General features: G+C 48.8%; 1 protein-coding gene across 1 annotated transcript in view; it reads right to left on the bottom strand.

Moving 5' to 3' along the window:
- Positions 1-7,307: 7,307 nt before the first annotated feature.
- TEKT5 (tektin 5) overlaps positions 7,308-23,503 on the bottom strand; it is a 67,513-nt gene continuing 51,317 nt past the window's right edge. The window contains exons 6-7 of the mRNA XM_025370924.1: positions 15,497-15,651; positions 7,308-7,604 (exon numbers count right to left, since the gene is read on the bottom strand). Of these exons, the coding sequence (XP_025226709.1) occupies positions 7,388-7,604; positions 15,497-15,651 (372 nt within the window). The 3' untranslated portion in view covers positions 7,308-7,387. The remainder of the gene's footprint in view (positions 7,605-15,496; positions 15,652-23,503) is intronic.

Below are 23,503 nucleotides of genomic sequence, written 5' to 3'. Positions count from 1 at the left end.
CAGCCTCGTTATCTCCTCTTTGATTAGATTTAATGCTCCTGAACCAAATTCCTGGAATTCAGGGAAGATAGATGGGGGTTGGGGACAGAATGAACCCCACCCTGCAAACTGATGACACTGCTCCCGTTTCCACTTCTGGAAAAAATCAAGTCCACTGGCATTTCTGAGAAACCAGTATGGGGAGGTGCGACAGGGAGGGGTCATATCCCAACAAGGGTCATTTGCTCTCTTCCCCAGACTCCTGGGGTCCTCAAACTCTCTCCTCCTCCTCCTCTTATTCCAGGGGCAGCGCTGAGTGAGAAGCCCCTTCACCCAGCATGCACCACTGTCTTGCTAAATCTGAGTGCCAGTCAGCGAGTTCTACGTGGGAAAGGCCCCTGCAGGGTCGCTCTCCATTTTGAAGCAGGGAGTACCTAACAGCTCCTAGGCCAGCAGGACCAGCTAGTGAGTGCCCGCTATGTGCCAGTCTCTGTGACCCCGACCTCATATACATTCACTCAAATAACCCTTGCTAAGTAAGCCTTTATGAGTAGAGACTATTGTCATTGTCCCCATTTTACAGATGAGAAAACCGAGGCTTGGAGTGTGTAAGTGAGTTGCGGAGGCCCCCAGAGGGGGAGCTGAAGAACTCGGATTTAAATCCAGGCAGAGGGGCTTCAGACGTAAGAGTGGGTGCTTTCAACTCATGTGCTGACCACAAAGAGGGTGAAAAGGTGTCATCTGTGCTGGGAGGGACATAGGGTGACTGGATGCAAAAGCACAGAGCACCCTTAAAAGGTGACAGGGGCCTGAATCGGGACTAAGGTGAGCCAAGGGAGGCATATAATGTGATGAGGTCCTTGGGTTTGTGCCAATGCAGACCCTTTAGTTGAAAGGCCATGAGAGCAGGTCCTTCTTATGTGTACATAGATTTATTACGTAAATTTTCAAGATATTTTCCAATTTTTTAATCACTAAGTTTTCTTGTATCTAATGGAAATTTCCGTGCAGAAATTTCCTTAGAAAGGTCTAAGAATAAGATCACAGGAAGGAAGAGAATGGGCTGCACCAGTCATAACGAATCCTTTCTCTTTCTTAAAAAGTCAAGGTGAAGGCTGGGTGCGGTGGCTCACGCTTGTAATCCCAGCACTTTGGGAGGCCGAGGCAGGCGGATCACGAGGTCAAGAAGTTCGAGACCAGTCTGACTAACATGGTGAAACCCCGTTTCTACTACAAATACAAAAATTAGCCGGGCATGGTGGTATGCACCTGCAATCAGGAGGCTGAGGCAGGAGAATCGCTTGAACCCGGGAGGCAGAGGTTGCAGTGAGCCAAGATTGCACCACTGCACTCCAGCCTGGGCAACACAGTGAGACTCTGTCTCAAAAAAAAAAAAAAAAAAAAAAAAAACATGAAATTAGCATAACATAAAATTAACTATTTTAAAGTGTTCAGGAGTATTCACAGTGAATTCACAATGTTCATCAGCTCTATCTAGTTCCAAAACATTTTCATTGCCAACTGGAGACCATGTACCCTTGGGCAGTTGCTCCCCAGTCCCTTCTCCCAGACCATTAAGGGTGAAATGAGGCCAGGCATCATGGCTCACACCTGTAATCCCAGCACTTCAGGAGGCTCTTTAGGAGGATCGCTTGAGGCCAGGAGTTGGAGACCAGCTTAGGCAACACAGTGAGACTCTGTTCTCTATAAAAAATAAAGAAAATTAGTTGGATACGGTGGTGTGTGCCTGTAGCCCTATAGTCCCAGCTACTCTGGAGGCTGAGAGCAGGGAATTGCTTGAGTCCAGGAGTTGGAGGCTGCAGTGAGCCATGATCACACCACTGCACTCTAGCCTGGGTGACAGAGTGAGACTCTGTCTGGAAAAAAAAAAAAAAAAAGCCAGGCTCAGTGGCTGACGCCTGTAATTCCAGCACTTTGGGAGTCCAAGGCAGGTGGATCACTTGATCTCAGGAGTTCAAAGACCAGCCTAGGCAACATGGTGAAACCCTGTCTCTACAAAAAATACAAAAATTAGCCAGGTGGGGTAGCGTGGGCCTGTAGTCCCAGCTACTTGGGAGGCTGAGGCATGAGAATCGCTTGAACCTGGGAGGCAGAGGTTGCAGTGAGCCGAGATCACGCCACTGCACTCCAGCCTGGGGGACAGAGTAAGACCCTGTCTCAAAAAAAAAAAAAAAGTAAGAAAAGAGAAAAAAAACTTGAAGTGACCCGAAGTGAAGACTTCTTAGATTTTGCGCCCCCAGTGTCCTGCCGGCCTTGCCTCGCCCTGGTCCTCCCTGATCTGCCTTTCAGTTCATCGATAACCACAGCCTCTTATCTGCTCTCAGCTCCTAGATAAGGGAAGCCCCTTATCAGCAGAGGAGGTCCACACCCCTGGGGAAGGCAGGCCTCTCTCATTCACACCTCAGCGAAGGGTCTCCCTTATCTTCGGAGACCACCAACAGCCCAGGTCCCAGCAGAGGCAGCTGCAGACACCCACTCCCAGCACACGCACACACTGCCAGGTGCTGACCTACCAGGCATGTGGCCTGGGCCAGCAGCCCCTCAGATATCCCCGACTCAGGCTGTCCAGGGTTCTGCGGCCCATGGGTGCCCACACCCGTGCCTGCCCCCGGAGGAGCGCCAGGAATCCCAAGCAGCCCTGCTGGGTGGGGGGCGGAGGGAGGGGCCGGCTGTCTCGGGGGACACAGAGAATTCCACCGGGGAGCATGTCTGGGGTCACATGGGATGGGAGAAGGTGTGGCAAGAGGCTTCCAGCCCAGCCCCCTGTGCCATACGCAGACCAAGAATGCTCTGCATGTGGAATAAGACTCCATATCGCAGCTTAGGAATTTTAATTGTGTGCTTTAAACCTGTCTCCCATTCCTGCTCCTCCTCCCACCCCTCACCCTGGGAGCAGGGACACTTGTTTAGAGTGCCTTGGAAATCACAGGCGCGAACAGCCAGGACTTTGTGTGATAGTGACACACTGACATTTCTGGACCAGGCAAAAAATGCAGCCGCCTCCCTCCCAGGCAGTGCCTTGTCACTGACACTGGCTGGGAGTAGAGCAGTGGGGGCAAAAGCGCCAGCGGGGGGCCACCTGGGTGGGTGCATAAGCACTGAAGGCCAGGGCCAACCCATCCTAGCTGTGTAACTGTGGGCAAGGGACCTAGACTCTCTGTGCCTCAGTTTCCTTATCTGTAAAGTGGGGATGAGCGTGGGGATTATCTGAGATAGAGCACTTGGCATGTCCCAAGCATTCAAGCTGTTAGTGCCAGTTTTTTGTTTTTGTTTTTGTTTTTTAGAGACAGGGTCTTGCTCAGTCACTCAGGCTGGAGTGCAGTAGCACCATCATAGCTCACTGCAGCCTTAAACTCCTGGACTCAAGTGATTCTCCTGCCTCAGCCTCCCAACTAACTGGGACCACAGGTGCGCACCACTGTGCCCAGCGAATTTTTTTTTTTTTAGAGATGGGGTCTTGCTGTGTTGCCCAGGCTGGCCTCGAAGTCCTGGCCTCAAGCAATCCTCCCACCTTGGCCTCCAATTGTTATTGTTATCATTACTCTCTTCTCCAGAGAATGAAGAAATGTTTAATCAAGTCGGCCCCTCTGAGAGCAAAGCTGTGAGGTCCTCTGCTCCTTTAGATGCCGCTGTGGGGCCGGCCTTTGCCTGACCCTTTTTGGTCTGTGGGTCCACCCTAAACAATAGTTTTTTCTTTATTTTGGGAAGCTATGGTCCGTAGTAGTTCAGACCCAGGATTCTCATAACTGGACATAACTGTCTCAGTCATTTATTATTTGCAAATCCTCACTTAGGGGGACCATTATATAGATAAGGAGATGCTGTGACTATGGCTAAGTTTCTTAACCTCTCTGTGCCTTAATTTCCATTTCCATGCTTCAGGGCTGGTGATGATTAAAATGAGATGGTACTTTTAGAATTGCCTGGCACAGAGCAAATCCTCAGTAAATATGAGCTATTATTCTTAAAATATTACTGAATACCCCTCAGATATGGAGGTATTAGTCCTATCATCCTAACTTAGTCCTCACAGTCACCCATGAATGGGGGAAATGAATATTGGCCCCCTTTGACAGATAGGGAAACTGAGGTTCAGTGACTCAGTGACTTTCCCAAGGCAACACAGCTAGTGGGGAGTGGAGTCAAATTAGATCTAGTGTGAAAGTTCTGCTCATGCCAGGATCACTGGCTAGCACCTGACATCCCAGTGCTTTGGGAGACTGAGGCAGGAGGATCACTTGAGGCCAGGAGTTCAAGACCAGCTTAGGCAACATGGCAAAACCCTGAGGAAGGAAGGAAGGAAGGGAGGGAGGGAGGGAGGGAGGGAGGGAGGGAGGGAGGGTCTTGCTCTTGACCATGGTGTCATCCCACCACCTCTTTTAAATAATGACAGAGAAGGAGAACCCCTTCTCCACATGAGATTAGGTGGCCTCCTTCTTTATATTTTCAGGATTTGTCAAAGAAAATCTACAATAATAGAAGGCCAGTATCAATTCAATAATATATTGGTTGAACCCAATGGCATCCACGAACATTTCAATCATAGCTTAAAAAGTGTTGGAGATCTATTTTTTTTTTCTACCCATGTTTTGGTGCTCACATGGGCTCAAGGATTCTGTCCCAATAATGCTGAGGTTTTCCTAGACATCCTCGTGCTGGGGGACCCATTATACAAACAAGGCGACTGAGGCTCACTGAAGTGCAGGAACCTTGCCAACTCAAGCGCCTGACTTCAAGGTTGGTTTTTCCTGAAAGATCACTGGCCCCCGTCTGCCTAAATGTAGCTGCATCTGGTGGTGTATAGTCCCTGTGTCTCCTTGTAGCACCTATAAGGGCCAGGGGGGCCACAGTCCAAGTTGACTCATCTTCCTTCCCCACTGTACCTGTTGCCCAGGTGAGACATAATAGGTGCTTATCTCAGATGGTAACAGAAGAGAAGGCGAGCAGTGGCCAAGTTCAGGAAAGATTCGGAAGGTAGTATGCACGTGACTTGCTGATGAATTAAATGTGGGGTGTGGGAGAAAGACAGGGATCAAGGATGACTCTAAGGTTGGGGATCGGCTGGGGAAGAACAGAGGGTGGCCTGGAACTGGGCAGGTAAAGCTAGAAATGTCGTCAGGAGCTGAGTTCAGGAGCCTGGATTTAGAAGCCAGAAATTTGGGAGTCAGTGGGGGGATGAATGGGATTAAAAGGAAGGGAAGGTACACTGGGCTCATGCCTGTAATCCCAGCACTTTACAAGGCCGAGGTGGGTGGATCGCCTGAGGTCAGGAGTTGGAGACCAGCCAGGCCAACATGGTGAAATCCCATCTCTGCTAAAAATACAAAAAATTAGCTGGGCACAGTGGTGTGCATCTGTAGTTCCAGCTACTTGGGAAGCTGAGGCAGAAGAATCGCTTGAACCCAGGGAGGCAGATGTTGCAGCGAGCCCAGATTATGCCATTGCACTCCAGCCTGGGTGACAAGAGCGAAACTCCAACTCAAAAGAAAAGAAAAAAATAAAATAAATAAATAAGAGGGGAAGGAGTGAAATCCCCTGTGGAAGAGATATATTAAGAAACTGAGGCCTGGCTGGGTGCGGTGGCTCATGCCTGTAATCCCAGCACTTTGGGAGGCCGAGGCAGGCGGATCTTGAGGTCAGGAGATCGAGACCATCCTGACTAACACAGTGAAACCCCGTCTCTACTAAAATTACAAAAAATTAGCTGGGCATGGTGGTGGGCGCCTGTAGTCCCAGCTACTTGGGAGGCTGAGGCAGGAGAATCGCTTGAACCCGGGAGGCGGAGGTTTGCAGTGAGCCAAGATTGCAGCATTGCACTCCAGCCTGGGTGACAGAGAGAAACTCCAACTCAAAAATAAACAAACAATTCTATGGCATTTAGTGTATTCACAATGTCATGCAACCACCTCTCTCTAGTTCCAAAACATTTTCATCACTCCAAAGTAAAACTCTGCATCCACTAAGCAGTCACTCCCTGTTCCCCTCTCCCAGCAACCATATCTATTTCTATGGATTTGCCTATTCTGGACATTTCATATAAATAGAATCATACACTATGTGGGATTTCTGTCTAGCTTTTTTCACTTAGCATCCTGTTTTCAAGGTTCATCCACGTTGCACCGTGGATCAGTGAGTGCTTCATTCCATTTTATGGCTAAATCAGACTCCTTCGTATGGATTCGGCACACTTTGTTTTCCCATCCATCCATGGATAGACATTTGGGTCATTCCACCCTTTGACTAATGTGATCAGTGCAGCTGTGAACATTCGTGCACGAGTATTTGAGGATCGTTTTTACTTCTCTTGGGTAAACACCTAGGAGTGAAATTGCTGGGTCATAGGGCAGTTTTATGTTTAACTACTTTTTGAGGAGTGCAGTGGCATAATCTTGGCTCACTGAAACCTCCGTCTCCCAGGTTCAAGCGATTCTCCCACCTTAGCCTCCCCAGTAGCTGGGATTACAGGTTTCCACCAACACACCTGGCAAATCTTTGTATTTTTAGTAGAGATGTGGTTTCCCCACGTTGGCCAGGCTTGTCTGGAACTCCTGGCCTCAAGTGATCCACCCACCTCGGCCTCCCAAAGTGCTGGAATTACAGGTGTAAGCCACCACACCTGGCCTCCCATAGCTATTTCTAAAATACTCCATCGGCCAGACGTGGTGGCTCACGCCTGTAGTCCCAACACTTTGGGAGGCTGAGACGTGTGGATCACCTGAGGTCAGGAGTTTGAGACCAGCCTGGTCAACATGGTGAAAACCTATCTCTCTACTAAAAATACAAAAATTAGCCAGGCGTAGTGGTGGGTGCCTGTCATCCCAGCTAGCGAGGCAGGGGAACTGCTTGAACCCAGGAGGTGGAGGTTGCAGTGAGCCGAGATTGCACCATTGCACTCCAGCCTGGGTGACAGAGTGAAACTCCATGTCAAATAAATAAATACATAAACAAACACTCCATCTACCAAGGCTGGGATTCATACCCAGAACTTCTGATTCCAAATCCTGGTTATTTTTGTGGTTTTTTTTTTTTTCTCTCTCTCTCTGCCCCACACTGCTGGCAATCCCCTGCACCTCGGACTATCCTCATTCCATAGATGAGGACCACAGGTGAGAAACTTGTTCCAGGCCACACAGGTCCTAAGTGACAGTGCTGGGCTCTAGATTTTGAGCTATCAAGTCTAATCTTAAAACACCATGGTCTACACTGTGCTCCTAAGGTGACAAACAGGTAACAGAGAGAGAGAGTGAGAGAGAGAGAGAAAAATGCAGATAACAAATAGGTACGAAAAAGAGAAATTCGGCCCCTTCCAAACAAAATAACTGTTTTACTTTGTTTCTCAGCCTTTTCCAATTTTATGCCAGCGTGGAACGAGGCGCCAGGGCGGTGCTCAGGTGTGGCCCACCAGGCGCGGGGTGCAGGGGAAGGTCTTACGCATGCCCATGCACTTCTCCTTGTCGATACAGAGGGTGTTGGCCTTGATGGCGAGCTCGTGCTCTAGCCGGCACTTGGTCATGACCAGCAGCTGCAGCATGTCCTGCGTCTCCCGCAGCCGCAGCTTCAGGGTCTGCAGGGTGTCGTCGATGGTGAACACCTCGTTAACCAGCCTGGGGTGAGGGAAGAGGAGAAGGCACAGGTTATTCATTTATTTTTATGTTTATTTTTTGAGACAGAGTCTCACTCTGTCGCCCAGGCTGGAGTGCAGTGGCATGATCTCGGTTCACTGCAAGCTCCACCTCCCAGGTTCAAGCAATTCTGCTTCAGCCTCCCGAGTAGCTGGGATTACAGTCACGCACCACAACGCTCAGCTAATTTTTGTATATATATATATATATTTTTTTAGTAGAGGCAGGGTTTCACCATGTTGGTCAGGCTGGCCAAGAACTCCTGACCTCAAGTGACCCACCTGCCTTGGCCTCCCAAAGTGCTGGGATTACAAGCATGAGCCATGGTGCCCAGCCTGGCACAGGTTATTAGGTTCAAGGTAGATGTACTCACTGTGCACTGGGAACTGTGCCTGACAGCAGCAAGCAAGACAGGCAAGGCTCATCAGCCCTCCCTGGGAAGGCAGAGGCAGAATAGGTAGACGAGTAAATACACAAGAGAACTGTCAAGGGTAATGTACACAAAGGAAGAAATAAAACAGGATGGTAAAACGGAACAGGAGACCAATCTGGAGATTCCTTGGTAAGTTAGACATAGACTTACCATACAGTCCAGCAGTCCTGCTTTTGGGTATATACCCAAAAGAACGGAAAACAGGTGTTCAAACCAAAACGTGTACATGAATGTTCACAGCAGCCCTATTCACGATAGCCAAAAGGTGCAAGCAGCTCAAATGTCCATGGATGGATGGATGAGTAGATAAGCACAATGTAATCAAGCCACAAAATGGGAGATTATTCAGCTATAATAAAAAGGAATGAAATACAGCTGGGTGTGGTGGCTCACGTCTGTAATTCCAGCACTTTGGGAAGCCGAGGCAGGTGGATCACTTGAGGTCAAGAGTTCAGGACCAGCCTGGCCAACATGGGGAAACCCCATCTCCACTGAAAATACAAAAAATTAGCCGGGCATGATGGCGCGTGCCTGTAATCCCAGCCACTTGAGAGGCTGAGGCGCGGGAAGCTCTTGAACCCGGGAGGCGGAGGTTGCAGTGAGCTGAGATCACACCATTGCACTCCGACGGAGCGAAACTCCGTCCCAAAAAAAAGAAAAAAAAAAAGTGATGAAATACTAATACCTGTGACAACATGGATGAATATTGAAAAACATGATGCTAAACAAAGGAAGTCACACACGAAAGGACAAATATTGCATGACTGCATTCATAGGAAACGTCCAGAATAGGCAAAGCCACACAGACAGAAAGTTAACTGGTGACTTCCAAAGGTCAGGCGGTGAGGAGAATGTAGAAGATTCTTTAATGGGTACGGGGTTTCCTTTTGGGTTGATGAAAATGTCATAGAACTAGAGAGTAGTGAGGGTTGCACAAACACTGTGAATGTACCAAATGTCACTGATGATAAAATTTATGTTATGCGTACTTTATCACAATTTTTTCTGTTTTTTTTTTTTTTTTTTTTGAGACGGGGTCTCACCCTGTCATCCAGGCTGGAGTACAGTGGTGCAATCTCAGCTCACGGCAACCTCCACCTCCCGGGTTCAAGCAATTCTCTTGCCTCAGCCTCCCAAATAGCTGGGATTACAGAAGCCCGCTACCACACTCAGCTAATTTTTTTGGGTTTTAGTAGAGGCAGGGTTTCACCGTGTTGCCCAGGCTGGTCTCGAACTCCTGAGCTCAGGCAATCCGCCAGTCTCAGCCTCCCAACATGCTGGGATTACAGGCAGGAGCCACCGCTCCCGGCCCTATAATTTTTTTCCTAAACAGGATAACAGGGCCAGCCTCGTCTAGGTAAGAGCCTCACTCAGTCTTTGTTACTGACCAGTGCACCATCCCCAGCTGCTATACTAGCGGCCCACAGGTCTGTACTTCTCCAGAGAATTATGTTGCTCAGCCAGTCAGAGCTATCTCACCTGGGAGGAGAGTCCCTGCCAGTGGCCACAGGCAATGACTGGCTGACTCAGGTACAAAGGGCCTCTGGTGCAGACATCTCCATGATGCACTTCACCGTCTGGAGCCCCTTGCAGGATCAGCTGGGGCTGAGCTGCCCCGTACTACTTCCCCACCCCCCTCCTTCTGAGGCTTTGCTTTTCTAGAACTTTCCAAGGAGAGGACTTTTTTTTCTTTTTTCTTTTTGAGACAGAGTCTCACTCTGTGTAGGCCAGAGTGCAGTGGCACAGTCATAGCTCACTGCAGCCTCCACTTCCTTGGCTTAAGCGTTCCTCCAGCCTCAGCCTCTCAAGTAGCTGGGTCTACAGGTGTGCAAAACCGCACTTGACTAATTTTACATTTTTTGTAGAGACAAGGTTTCACCATGTTGCCCAGGCTGGTCTCAAACTCCCGGGCTCAAGCAGTCTGCCCGACTTGGCCTCCCAAAATGCTGAGATTACAGGCATGAGCCACCACACCCAGCTGATTTTAATTTTAATTTTAATTTTTTAGACAAAGTCTCCCTTGTCACCCAGGCTGGAGTGCAGTGGTGCCACCATAGCTTACTGTAGCCTCAAACCTCTGGGTTCAAGAGATCCTCCTGTCTCAGCCTCCCAAATAGCTGAGGCTACAGGCATGCACCACCACACCTGGTTAATTAAAAAAAAAAGGTTTTATAGAGATGGGATTTCTTTTTTTTGCCTCCAGGTTGGTCTCAAACTCCTGGGCTCAAGTGATCCTCCTCCCTCAGCCTCCCATGAGATGACTTTGACCAGAGAAGAAGATGAGATTGAGCTGGACATGTGAAGGCCAAGAGGGAAAGTGGGCTTCAGCAGTGCTGTGGAGTAGAACTTTCTGTGAAGATGGGAAGGTCTATATCTGCACCATCCAGTATGGTACCCACCAGCCCCACAGGGCTAATGAACTGAGAAACTGAATTTTTAATTGTATTACTTTAATTTAAAATTTAAATTTTGGCTGGGCGTGGTGACTCACACTTGTAATCTCAGCACTTTAGGAGGCTGAGACGGGCAGATCACTTGAGGTCAGGGGTTCGAGACCAGCCTGGCCAACATGGTGGCAAAACGCCGTCTCTACTGACAACACAAAAAATTAGTCAGGTGTCGTGGTGCACACCTGTAATCCCAGCTACTTGGGAGGCTGACCCAGGGGGCAGAGGTTGCAGCCTGTAATCCCAACACTTTGGGAGGCTGAAGCGGGCAGATCACTTGAGGTCAAGAAGTTGAGACCACCCTGGCCAACATGGTGAAACCTGGTCCTTACTTAAAAAAAAAATACAAAAATTAGCCAGGTGTGGTGGCATGTGCCTGTAATCCCAGCTACTCAGGAGGCCGAGGCAGGAGAATCACTTGAACTCGGGAGGCAGAGGTTGCAGTGGGCTGAGATCATGCTACTACACTCCAGCCTGGGCAATAGAGCAAGATTCCATTTCAAAAAAAAAAAAAAAGAGAGAAAAGCACATGCAAAATTAAGGGCTTGGGTTTGTTCTCAGCGCTGTGGGAAGCCATGGGGTGGGGGCGGGGGGGTTGAAACAGGGAATGACATGCTGATTGGAGTTTCAGGATAACCTCTAGGTGGCTGTGTAAGATGAGATTGGAAGGGGCAAGAGTAGAGGCAGGAGAAAGGTTAGGAGGTTATTGTGAATCCACACGGAGCGGATTGGATGGTGTTCCCCAGAAAGATATGTTCAAGTCCTAAGCCTTGGTGGGCGTGTGATGTTATTAGGAAATAGGGTCTTCGCAGGCGTAATGAAGTTAAGGATCTTAAGATGAGATCATCCTGGATTTAGGGTGACACTGAAATCCAATCACTGATCTCCTCGTAAGAGAAAGGAGAGGGAGGTTTGAGACACGGAGACATGCAGGGGAGAAGGCCATGTGGAGACGGAGGCAGAGATGGCAGCGATGCGGGTACAAGCTGAGGGACGCCAAAGATTGCTGACAGTCCCCCGGAACCGGGAGAGTGGCAGGGGACAGAGCCTCTCTCAGAGCCTCCAGGAAGAGCAACCTTGATTTGGAACTTCGGGCCCCCAAAGCTGTGAGGGAATAAACTTCTGTTCTCTGTAGCCACCCAGTTTGTAGTAATTTGTGATAGCAGCCCTGGGAAATGAAGGCAGCAAGCTGAGCTGTGACGGTGGCTTGGCTGTGGGACTGCGCTGGGGGTCCCACCTCTGTGGAGAAGAGACAATGAAACCGTGCTCAGGACCAGAGAACATGAAGCTGGGTGAACTTCCCCATGGAGAGCCTGGGCTAGAGAGAAGCGAAGACAAGTGACAGCAGCAGCCTGGAAACTTCCACCAGCACTGTCCAATAGAACTTTCTAGAGCAAGGGAGATGTTCTGTGCTACATTGTCTGATATGGTGGACCCTAGCCACATGTGGATACTGAGCTCTTGAAATGCGATTAGTGTGAATAAGGAATTGAATTTTTTAACTTTATTTAATTTTAATTAAAATCAGATGTTGTTGTTGTTGTTGTTTTGACAGGGTGTTGCTCTGTTGCCCAGGATGCAGTACAGTGGCACGATTATAGCTCACTGCAGCTTCCACTTCTGTGCTTAAGCAATCCTCCTGCTTCAGCCTCCTGAGTAGCTTGAACTATAGGCACGCCACCACGCCTGGCTAATTTTTGTATTTTTTGTAGAGATGGGTGGGGTCTTGCTATGTTGTCCAGGCTGGTCTCGAACTGCTGGCCTCATGCAATCCTCCCACCTCAGCCTCCCAAAGTACTGGGGTTACAGGTCTGAACCACCACACCTAGCCTTTAAAGTTCAATTTTAAATGGACTTTCTTTCTGGGGGATAGGCATGGATGGGACCCCAGTGATTGGAGTAGGTCAGGAGAAGAGAGACCACTTGCAGGAGGAAAAGGAAAAAGACGGCCCAAAGGCAGGAATGGAGGGGATGGGGACAAGGAAGATCATGCGTAGATGGGACAATGTAGCCACTGGAGAAGGGAGACAGCCTGAATCCTATCATCTGCTCAGTTCCCAAGACAGCCATGCATACAAACCAAAACACAACATGTACAAACATACAGACACACAGAGACACACACACACACACGGCCCGACTCCTGAACCAAACATGCTCTACCTTCTTGCTCTCTGTCTGTCCTCCTCAGTGGTACGACTGTTGAACAGGAAACGGAAAGGCAGAGAGCTTGCCCCAAAGCGGTAGGTCCTCCAGGCAACTCCCCCAGAAGCCCTGTTCTGTAGAAGTCCCCTGTGGGGGCCGGGCACTGTGGCTCACGCCTGTAATCCCAGCACTCTGGGAGGTGGAGGTGGCTGGATCACTTGAGGTTAGGAGTTCGAGACCAGTCTGGCCAACATGGTGAAACCCTGTCTGTACTAAAAATACAAAAATTAGGCGAGCATGGTGGCAGGCACCTGTAATCCCACCTACTCAGGAGGCTGAGGCATGAGAATGTCTTGAACCTGGGAGGTGGAGGTTGCAGTGAGCCGAGATCGTGCCACTGCACTCCAGCCTGGGCAACAGAGTGAGACTCAATTTAAAGAAAAAAAAAAATAGTCCTGTTGAGGAGGCAAAGGGATCACCTGAGCCCTCCACTCCAGGAGGTGCTGGGGTTCAGCTTGAGCATCGAAGAAGCAGGGGCAGGTGGAAGACAGGTCAGCAGAGCCCAGCCCCCACTCTTCTGCAGCAGGACCCAGACCCCATCCAGCCCACTTCCAGAGCTGAAGACCTAGCAAGCCAGTAGCAGGCCTGCTGGGTGTTGCTCTGTTGCCCAGGGTGGAGTGCAATGGTGCAATCATAACTCACTGCAGCCTCCAACTCCTGGGCCTAAGCAATCCTTCTGCCTCAGCCTCCTGAGTAGCTGGGACTACAGGTACATGCCACCATCCCTGGCTAATTTTTGTATTTTTTTTTTTTTTAGAGATGGGGTCTTGCTATGTCGTCCAGGCTGGTCTCAAACTCTTGGCCTCAAGTGATCCTCCTGCCTCAGCCTCCCAAAGTGGGAGGGACCCCAGGCCCTCAAGTTCAAAGCCTTGAATCATGTTGCCTGCCCCTCCACCCCACACCAACACATACCCTGCTTTTTCCATTTCCTAAATGGTTACTTAGGCAGTAACTGAGGCTGGGCAAAAATCATCGCTTGGACACCACCCAACACTTTTTCTGGATTATCTATCCTCTTTCTCCTAACTGATAGCTTTCTTCTTGACATCTTTTCACTTCTAGCAGTGGGGTCTCCACACCAGGATGGAGGAAGCAGGGTCCATCGCTGGACCAAGACCTGTACTCCCTGCCCAGTGAAGCCCTGGCTTCGTGTTGTGTGACTGCGACAGTTTTTTCAACCTCTCTGGACCTCAATTTATCTTCCCATTTGACAATAGTAGGAGTAACAGACTTCCCAACTCCCCTAGGAGTAAGACTGAAAGGGACAGAACTCAAAAGAAGCTCAAGGGATTGCAGTTAGACATCAGGGTGAATTTCCCTTGCTGTAGGCCAGGGCTGAAATAATGTGCACAAGGAAGCCTGAGGATGGTCCTTTCCATCTTCTTCTCATGGGGGATATCAACTCAGTATCTTGTCAAAAGAAGTACTACTATGAAACCCGGTGAGCACAGCCCTGGGCACAGTGAATGCAGAATAAGGTTTATGGAGCAAATGAGCAGCTGAAATGGGGCCAAACTCAGTCTCCTCCCACTCCACCAGAAACCCTGTTAGTGCCCATAGGAGGATGTTCCAAGGATGACCCTCAATGATCACCATCTCCTGGTATCACACCTTTGAGTGTGCGCTGAACCTAGAGACTTGGTTCTAAAGAAGAGCATGCAGAAAGAGTGATGGGTGTCACTTCCACGGTTAGGTTACAAAAGACTGTGACGTCCTTGCTCCTGGTACTGTTATTGTCCTTCTGGCTTGCATGCTTTGTTGAAGCAAGCCACCATGCTGGAAAGACCCATGGGTGAGTGAGGGTGGCTGCCAGCCAACAGCCAGCAAAGAACTGAGTTCTGCCAACAAGCATGGGAGTGAGCTTGGATGTGGAACCTTCCCCAGTCCAGCCTTGAGATAAGACCACAGCCCCAGCTGACACCTTGATTGCAACCTCTGGAAGACCCTGACATGTGGAACCTAGCAAGGAACCTAGCCTAATTCCTAACCCACAGAAACTGAGATAACAAATGTGGTTCTTTCAAGTCACTACCTTTTGGGATAATTTATTACACAGCAATAGACAACTAAGATAATACCCCTAGCATAGGGGAACACAGTGGCCAGGTGGTTTGCCCCAAGTCATACAGCATGTTCATGGGAAATAATCCCCAAGTCTGATGACCTGTTCCTTCTTGGTCTGGCCATCACAATCCCCGCCCTCCGCCCTCCACAAACCTCCTTTCTAGGCTGGAATGAGCTTTTCACCCCGTCCTGTGAGAAAGCCCTTCGTCAACAGACACCAGCCTCCTTAGCACAGCAGGATGGGTGGAATCCATCAGCCAGGAGCTCATGAGGCTCTTCCAGGGCTTCATGGTGAGAACTTCACAAAGCAGGAGGTGGGAAATGAGTGAGGAATGAGCCAGGTGCCTCTTTCATGGGAGCCTGGAGAGAGAAGGTAAAGCCACCGCCTGGGAGGCTACCATTCATTGCCTTGGCTTTCAAGGGAAACAGGAGGGTTTCTAGAGCACAACCGAGTTACAAAACCACCGCTAGTTTAGGCAAGTGAGAAGACCACAGTGCACAGGGTGGGGCTCCCAGTGATGAGGAAGCCACGCAGTGGTACAGCCCGAGCTGCATCTCAGAACTCTACCCGCACCCTGCACTCTATTGAGTTGTGCCACTGGATGTCCTGATTGAGGGAGGGTCCGTTTTTCAGACCCAGTGCACCTGGGAGCTCCTGAGACCCACCCTTCCACCTTCCTGGATTGCCAGGGGTTCTCCTGCCTCCTCTGGCCTCCCTCACTTACTTGAACTGAGGGATGTCCCTGCACAGCTCCACACTGGGGCGCCACGTCCGGCACTCCAGCCTCGTCTGGGCCACCTTCAGCGGGCCCTCCTTGGCCATGATGGACCTTTCCAGCAGCATGATAGTGTTCTCGGCCTGGAAGATCTCCTGCAGCGTCTGCGAGGGAACACACAGGTGTCACCACCCACCAGGCCCTTTTGACCTCCTCTGACTGGGGACCTGGGGGCAGCTCAAGTCAACTAGGTCAGCCTCCAGCCAGGCACTTACGATACCCCTTCCCTGGCCTTGAGTACCTGTGGGGCAGGGAGCTCACCCTTCCTAAGAAACCCTGAGGCCCCAGGCGCGGTGGCTCACGCCTGTAATCCCAGCACTTTGGGAGGCCGAGGCGGGTGGATCACCTGAGGTCAGGAGTTGTAGACCTGCCTAGCCAACATGGTGAAACCCCATCTCTACTAAAAATACAAAAATTAGCCGGGCATGGTGGCAGGCGCCTGTAATCCCAGCTATTCGGGGGACCGAGGCAGGAGAATCGCTTGAACCCGGGAGGCGGAGATTGCAGTGAGCCGAGATCACGCTGTCACACTCCAGCCTGGGGGACAAGAGTGAGACTTCATCTCAGGAAAAAAAAAAAAAAAATGGGTTAGAAACCCTGAGAAGCCGCTTCAGGTAACCTCTAGTCACCGGGGCACTGTGGACATGGAAGACGGGCCAGTACAATGGTTAGTTTTGTTCTGAATCTCCAATAACCATTAGAGTTGCCTGTCAGTGCTCAGCAGGAAGAAAGCAAACGAAGGGAGTGAGGGAGAGGAAGAGGGAGAGGAAGGGAAGGAGGAAGGCAGGCCTTTCAGATTGACAGAGACTGTTCATCTGAAACAATCTCTAAGCCAATCTCTAAGCCAGTTGCACTTAATCTGGCTTTTTCCATAATATATATATGTATGTATGTATGTATTATATATTCCATAATATATATATGTATGTATGTATTCAAACAGACCCAGAGTTTACCTTCTTAGTAATTAAGAAGGTAATTACTAAGAAGGTAAACTCTGGATCTGTATGTATTTTCCATTATTAGTAGTATTATTTTGACATGGAGTCCCGCTCTGTCGCCCAGGCTGAAGCCCAGGTAGCAGCATGATCTGGGCTCACTGCAAACTCCGCCCCCCAAGTTCAAGTGATTCTCCTGTCTCAGTCTCCCAAGTAGCTGGGATTACAGGCACCTGCTGCCTCACCTAGTTGATTTTTGTATTTTTAGTACAGATGGGGTTTTGCCATGTTGGCCAGGCTTATCTCAAACTCCTGACCTCAAGTGATCCACCTGCCTCAGCCTCACAAAGTGCTGGGATTACAGGCGTGAGCCACCACACCCAGTCTGTTTTTTTTTTTTTTTTTTAAACAAATCCAGACTTTACCCTCTTAGCAACTAAATCAGTGAATAAAGAAGGAAGAAGGGAAGGAAACAAGAATGCAAGGAGGGAGGGAGGGGAGGGAGAGGGAGAAAGGGGTGAGGAAGGGAGGGAGAAAAGAAGGCAGGAAGGCAAGAAGGAAAACAAGTTTTTATCTGTCAAAATATTTTTCCCAATACAATGTCACTGTTGTATCCTACAATTTATGAAAATGCAGATCTCAGGGAGACGCAGGCAAGAGCCTGCTGAGGTCTGAGAATGTTCTACATCTTGATCTGAAGGTTGCACAGATATAAACATAGATGAAAATTCATCTTCAAAATCCATCAAGCTGTGAGCTTTACTGACTGTTATGCCTCAACAGAAAATTCAATGAAAATCAGAAAAAGTCAAATACAAGGCACGATTGGTGAAATGTCAACATTTGTGTTGGGTATATGAAAGTCTTTCATTTATTTATTTATTTTTTTTTGAGAAAGGGTCTTGCTCTGTCACTCAGGCTGGAGTGCAGTTGTGCAATCACAGCTCGCCACAGCCTTGACCTCCGGGGCTCAAATGAGCTTCCCACCTCAGTCTCACAAGTATCGGGGACTACAGTCACACACCACCACACCTGGCTAATTGTTTAGTTTTTTTCAAGAGATAAGGTCTCGCTATGTTGCTCAGACTGGTCTCAAACTCCTGGGCTCAAGCAGCCATCATGCCTCAGCCTCCCAAAGTGCTGGGATTACAGGTGTGGTCCACAGCACCTGGTGCGAGCCTTTGATATGATTCTCTCTACTTCTGTGTACTGGAAACTTTCCACAACAGAAAATAAAAGAATGAGAGCATGAACAAAGAATGGGCTCAAAAGCCTATGCATTTATTCCAGAAGGAACCCATCCTTACGCACTTGGCCAACCACAAACACACCCAGAACTGAGACACTGGCACTAAACGATGTCACATCCCCATGACTGAAACATCCACTCTCCGCCCTATTGTCACCCAGTGGCCCTCGACCTGTGAGCAGTTCTGCTGGTCACGGTGTCCCTCTCCTGTGACAAGGCCCTTTGAGGACAAGCTGTCCTGACACCCCTTCCCAGACTCAGCAGAACACAATGGCGAGGCTGCATGTGCTCAGTCCCTGAGAAGCCTAGAAATGATGCAGTGATGTCCTGCCATGATGGCCTCCAGCGCTCAGAAGGATATGCCCGAGCAACTGATGACCATGAAGAGTTCAATTTCATTTTCCCAGAGACTCTATACCACCTAGAGAAGCCATTCATCAGCTCCACCAGGAACATCTTCATGGGGTCACTGCTGGAGATGCACATGCTCTTCCGTATAAGGGCATCTGCTTTGTGAATGTGATTGCTACCTTGATACAAGACCATGGGAAGTCAACATTTATGACCATTTCTACCCTGTTCACGTAATTAATGAAGAGGATAATTCAAAGAAACAACCAGTGAATCCCTACTTTAAAGTTCATCATCAAAACCATGGGGGTTTGGGGAAAGAGACAGACAAGACTATGATGTGAAACAAAAAATACTATCTGCAAGTGACGTGGGGTAATTCATTCAATATTTGTTCAATACCGTCTACCTTTTCCATTTTAGACTAGTGATAAGTGATAATGATTTACAACTGAAGGGTCCCAAATGCACCTTCAAATCACACTCAAGTTTGGGTGCAGTGGCTCACACCTGGAATCCCAACATTTTGGGAGGCCAAGGTGGCAGAATTGCTTGAACCCAGGAGTTCGAGACTATCCTGGGCAACATACCAACATACCTTATCTCTACAAAATAATTTTAAAAGTTAGCCAGGCATGGTGGCGCAAGTCTGTAGTCCCAGTTACCTGGGAGGCTGAGGCTGGAGGACTATTTGAGCCCAGGAGTTCAAGGTTGCAGTGAGCTATGATTGCACCATGGCACTCCAGCCCAGATAACAGAGCAAGACCCTATCTCCAAAAAACAAAAACAAAAAACTCAAACAGTTGTACATTCCAATATATTCTCCATCCACACACGCACACACTAGAGGCAGATTGGGAATAATAGGAGTGCTGAATTGGAAACTAGACCACCAGGGGCCAAATCTTGGTATCACCACTATACCTATAAGACCTATACCTATAAGACCTTGGGCATCCATGTCCTTATGTGGAGGTGATAAAAGTGTCCACACAGTAAGTGTGTGACAAGAATAAAATGGAATACTGCATGTACAGCTTTCCAAGAGTCCCTAGCACATACTAAGTGCTCAACAGAGGCCAGCTATTCCAATGATCACACTCTATTTTTTTTTTTTTTTTTTTTTTGAGACGGAGTCTCGCTCTGTCGCCCAGGCTGGAGTGCAGTGGCCGGATCTCAGCTCACTGCAAGCTCTGCCTCCCGGGTTTACGCCATTCTCCTGCCTCAGCCTCCCGAGTAGCTGGGACTACAGGCGCCCGCCACCTCGCCCGGTTAGTTTTTTGTATTTTTAGTAGAGACGGGGTTTCACCATGTTAGCCAGGATGGTCTCGATCTCCTGACCTTGTGATCCGCCCATCTCGGCCTCCCACAGTGCTGGGATTACAGGCTTGAGCCACCACGCCCAGCCCTATTTTTCAAATATGAGACCAATACATTGAAATACCATTGTTTCCAAGAAGCCTCATCCCATCCTCCCAATTGAAACAAATCACATCTCTGGCATAAGCAAAGGTTTGTGTCTCCTCTAACACACCTCAGACAGACTGGTTCACAGCAGGGTAGGTTGGGTCCCCCAATCAGAGTGTGAGCCACTCCGGGGGAGGGTCCAGGCCCACCTGTCCCCTTCTGTGTCCCCTCTGCATCCTAGCGCCTGCTCCCAGATCTGCCTTGGGACTGGAGGCTGGCACTGCCTCACAGTCTGATCTCCCGCCAGCCCACCCCTAAAGCTTACGCATGCTTCTTTCTTCTTTTTCTTCCTCCTCTTCCTCCTCCTCAGTCTTTCTCTCCCTCCTTCTCCTTCTTTCTCTTCCTCCTTCTCCTTCTCTTCCTCCTCCTCCTCCTTTTTCTTTCTCTTTTTCTCCTTCCTTCCTTCCTTCCTTCCCTCCCTCCTCCTCCCCCCGTCTTCCCCTCCTCCTCCTCTGTGGCACAGGGTCTCTGTTGCTCGGATTAAAGAGCAACGGCGGGATCATGGCTTACTGCCTCCCAGGCTCCAGGGATCCTCTCACCTCAGCTTCCTCAGTAGCTGGGACTACAGGTGCATGCCACCACACTCAGTTAACTTTCTTTTTATATTTTTAGAGAGGGTGTCTTGCTATGTTGCCCAGGCCTGTCTCAAACTCCTCACCTAAAGTGATCCTGCTGCCTCGACCTCTTGAAGCACTGAGAATACAGGCATGCGAGCCACCATGACTGGCTTGTACATGACTTTTTAAAACACAGATTTTTTTTTTTTAAAGCTTTATAGCTTTGAGGCAGAGTTGATATATAATAAATTACAGATGTTTAATGTTTACAATTAGCTGAGTTTTGACTTATGTATATACCCATGAAACCATCACCATAATCAAGATAATGAATGAATCCATCACTCCCCAAGGTTTCTGTATACCTGTTTATAATCCCTCCCTCCTACCCTAGGCAACCACTGATCACAGATAAACACTTCTGCCACAATGCATTAGTTTGCCTTTCTAGCATCAGAATCTGACTCTCTCTCTCTCTCTCTATATATATATATATATATATTATTTTTTTTTTGGAGGGGGGTGGGTCTGGTTTCTTTCATTCAGCATAATTACTTTGAGAATTATGCATGTTATTGTATGTATCAGTGATCTGTTTCATTTCATTGTACAATATTCCACTGCATAGCTACACCACAATTTTCTTTCTTTTTTTGTTTTTTGAGACGGAGTCTCGCTTTGTCGCCTAGACTGGAATGCAGTGGCACAATCTCAGCTCACTGCAAGCTCCGCCTCCCGGGTTCATGCCATTCTCCTGCCTCAGCCTCCTGAGCAGCTGGGACTACAGGCGCCCGCCACCACGCCTGGCTAATTTTTTGTATTTTTAGTAGAGACGGGGTTTCACCGTGTTAGCCAGGATGGTCTCGATCTCCTGACCTCGTGATCTGCCCGACTCGGCCTCCCAAAGTGCTGGGATTACAGGCGTGAGCCACCGTGCCCGGCCGACACCACAATTTTCATCCAGCCACCTGTTGATGGACATGTGGGTTGTTTCCACTTTGGGGCTATTACAAATAAGAGCTGCTATGAGCATTTGTATTTGAGTCTCTGGGGAGATGTGTACTTTCATCTCTTTTGGGTAAATGCCTAGGAGTGGAATAGCTGGATCATAGACTAGGTCAATGTTTCACTTTTTAAGAAATTGTCAAAGTTTTCCCCCAAGTTTCCAGTTTTCATTCCCACCAGCAGTATTCAAGAGTGCAGTTGCTCCACACCTTCGCCAGTACTTAGTGTGGTCAGTCTTTTTAATTTCAGCTGTTCTTGTGAATGTAGTGGTATATTATGGTTTTCATTTGCATTGTGCTTGTCTCTTTGAAGAGCAGGTCTTCAGAGAAGCATATGGATTAGCCCAGGTGGTACAGGTGGATAGGTGGATTGGGGTGGGGCCTGAGGGGTGGGCATCAGAGATATTAACCGAAAGAGGGTCCTATCCCTACACTCTCCTCCCATGGTCCGCAAGCACCAACCACTGAGATGTTGCAGCCAAGAGGGACCTGGTATTTCCAAGGGAGAGGAAAATACCACTCCTCATCTCCCAATACACTTGGGTGATTATCAGCAGGCACTAGAAACCCCTAGATTCCCCCAGACCCCACCATGTTTGGAGTTGGGCATTAATATCACATAGAGGCCTGACGTGGTAGCTCATGACTATAATTGCAGCACTCTGGGAGGATGAGGTGGGAGGATTACTTGAGTCCAGGAGTTTGAGACCAGCCTGGGCAACATAGTGAGACCTTGTCTCTACAAAAAATAGACAAAATTAGCCAGGTATGGTGATGCATGCCTGTAGTCCCAGCTACAAGGGAGGCTGAGGCAGGAGCATCACTTGAGCAGGGGAGATCGAGCCTGCAGTGAACTGAGATCATGCCACTGCACCCCAGCCTGGGTGACAGAGTGAGACACTGTCTAAAAAAATAAATAAATAATCACACGAAAGGAGGAGAAAGGGATCCTGTCCCTTGAATGTCTCAACTGGAATTAGGCAAAGCCTTCACAACTTCTAGCACAAGAAACAAGCTCTGAAGAAGCTCAGTTCAGGCAATTCCTTGAAATCTTTCTTCCCGTTAAAAGCTAAGGGGCTGGCCGCAGGCTGTCAGGGCCGAGAAATGACAGAGCGACTGACATTCACCCAAACCAATCTGGATTGTCATGCCCCCGGCCAAACCTCTTGCTGTATGAGTGCATGACATATGTCTTATCTTTTGTGTTCTGGAGCTTTGATATCTGAGGCCTTGCTGACCCTACAGTCACTGGCCCTCCCAGGGTTAGCCAGTTCCTAGAGATAAGCAGACAAGTCACCCTGGAACACACTCTTCAAATGCAAAGCAACCAACCTACAGCCCACAGCCCAACCACCTCCTTTACTGGGCATTCACTGTCCACCAGGCCACCATACACCTGCTCTAATCACCCCAGGCCAGGTACTATTCAACTAGGGACAGTCCCTATTCCCCAGAGCCCATTGAAATGATCCTAATTAGCCATTCCTAAGCCTCTTACCCTGCCCCACCCTGTCCTTCCCACGGAAACCATAACAGGCTCCTGCCCACAATTCTCCCCCTCCCTCCCTCCTTCCTGAGCCACCCCAGTGCTCCCCCTGTGGACCCCTATGGTGTGGAATGCCCCCTCTTCTTGGGAACTATCATTTCAATGGTGATCATCTGTTGATCTGTTGCACTTAGTCTGGCTTCTTTTACTTAGCCTATTGTAAGAATCATTCATATTATTGTGTCACTGGTCTGTTTCACTTTACTGTTCAATATTCTACCATCGAAGTAAACCAGGGACAGAAAGTTAAACACTGCATGCTCTCACTCATATGTGAATCTAAAGTGTTGATCTCATAGAAGTAAATGGTAGAACAGAGGATACTACAGGCCTGGAAGGGGAAGGGAAAGGGCGGGGGATAGAGAGTGAGTTCTTAAAGGATGCAAAGTTACAGCAAGGTGGCAGGAATAAGTTCCAGTGTTTTATGCCACTGTAGGATGACTATGACATAAGCTCCAAATAGCTAGAAGGAGGATAGTGGATGTTCCTGACACAAAGAAATGATGTTTGATATGATGGAAATGCAAGTTACCCTGATCACTATACATGGTGTGCATCAAAACATATGCACAATTATTGTGTCAATTTAAAAAATAAAATAAAGGCTAGTCACAGTGGCTCATGCCTGTAATCCCTGCACTTTGGGATGCCAAGGCAGGAGAATCACTTGAGACCAGGAGTTTGAGACCAGCCTGGGCAACACAGTGAGACACCATCTCTAAAAAAAAAAAAAAAATTATCTGGGCCTGGTAGCTCATGTCTATAGTCCTAGCTACTCAGAAGACTGAGGTGAGAGGATGGCTTGAGCCCATGAGTTTGAGGCTCTAGTGAGCTGTGATGGCAG

This window comes from Theropithecus gelada, chromosome 20, assembly GCF_003255815.1.
Source record: "Theropithecus gelada isolate Dixy chromosome 20, Tgel_1.0, whole genome shotgun sequence".
Taxonomy (NCBI): Eukaryota; Metazoa; Chordata; class Mammalia; order Primates; family Cercopithecidae; genus Theropithecus; species Theropithecus gelada.
Note: the sequence above shows the minus strand (reverse complement) of the source record. Positions and strands in the feature narration are given on the sequence as shown.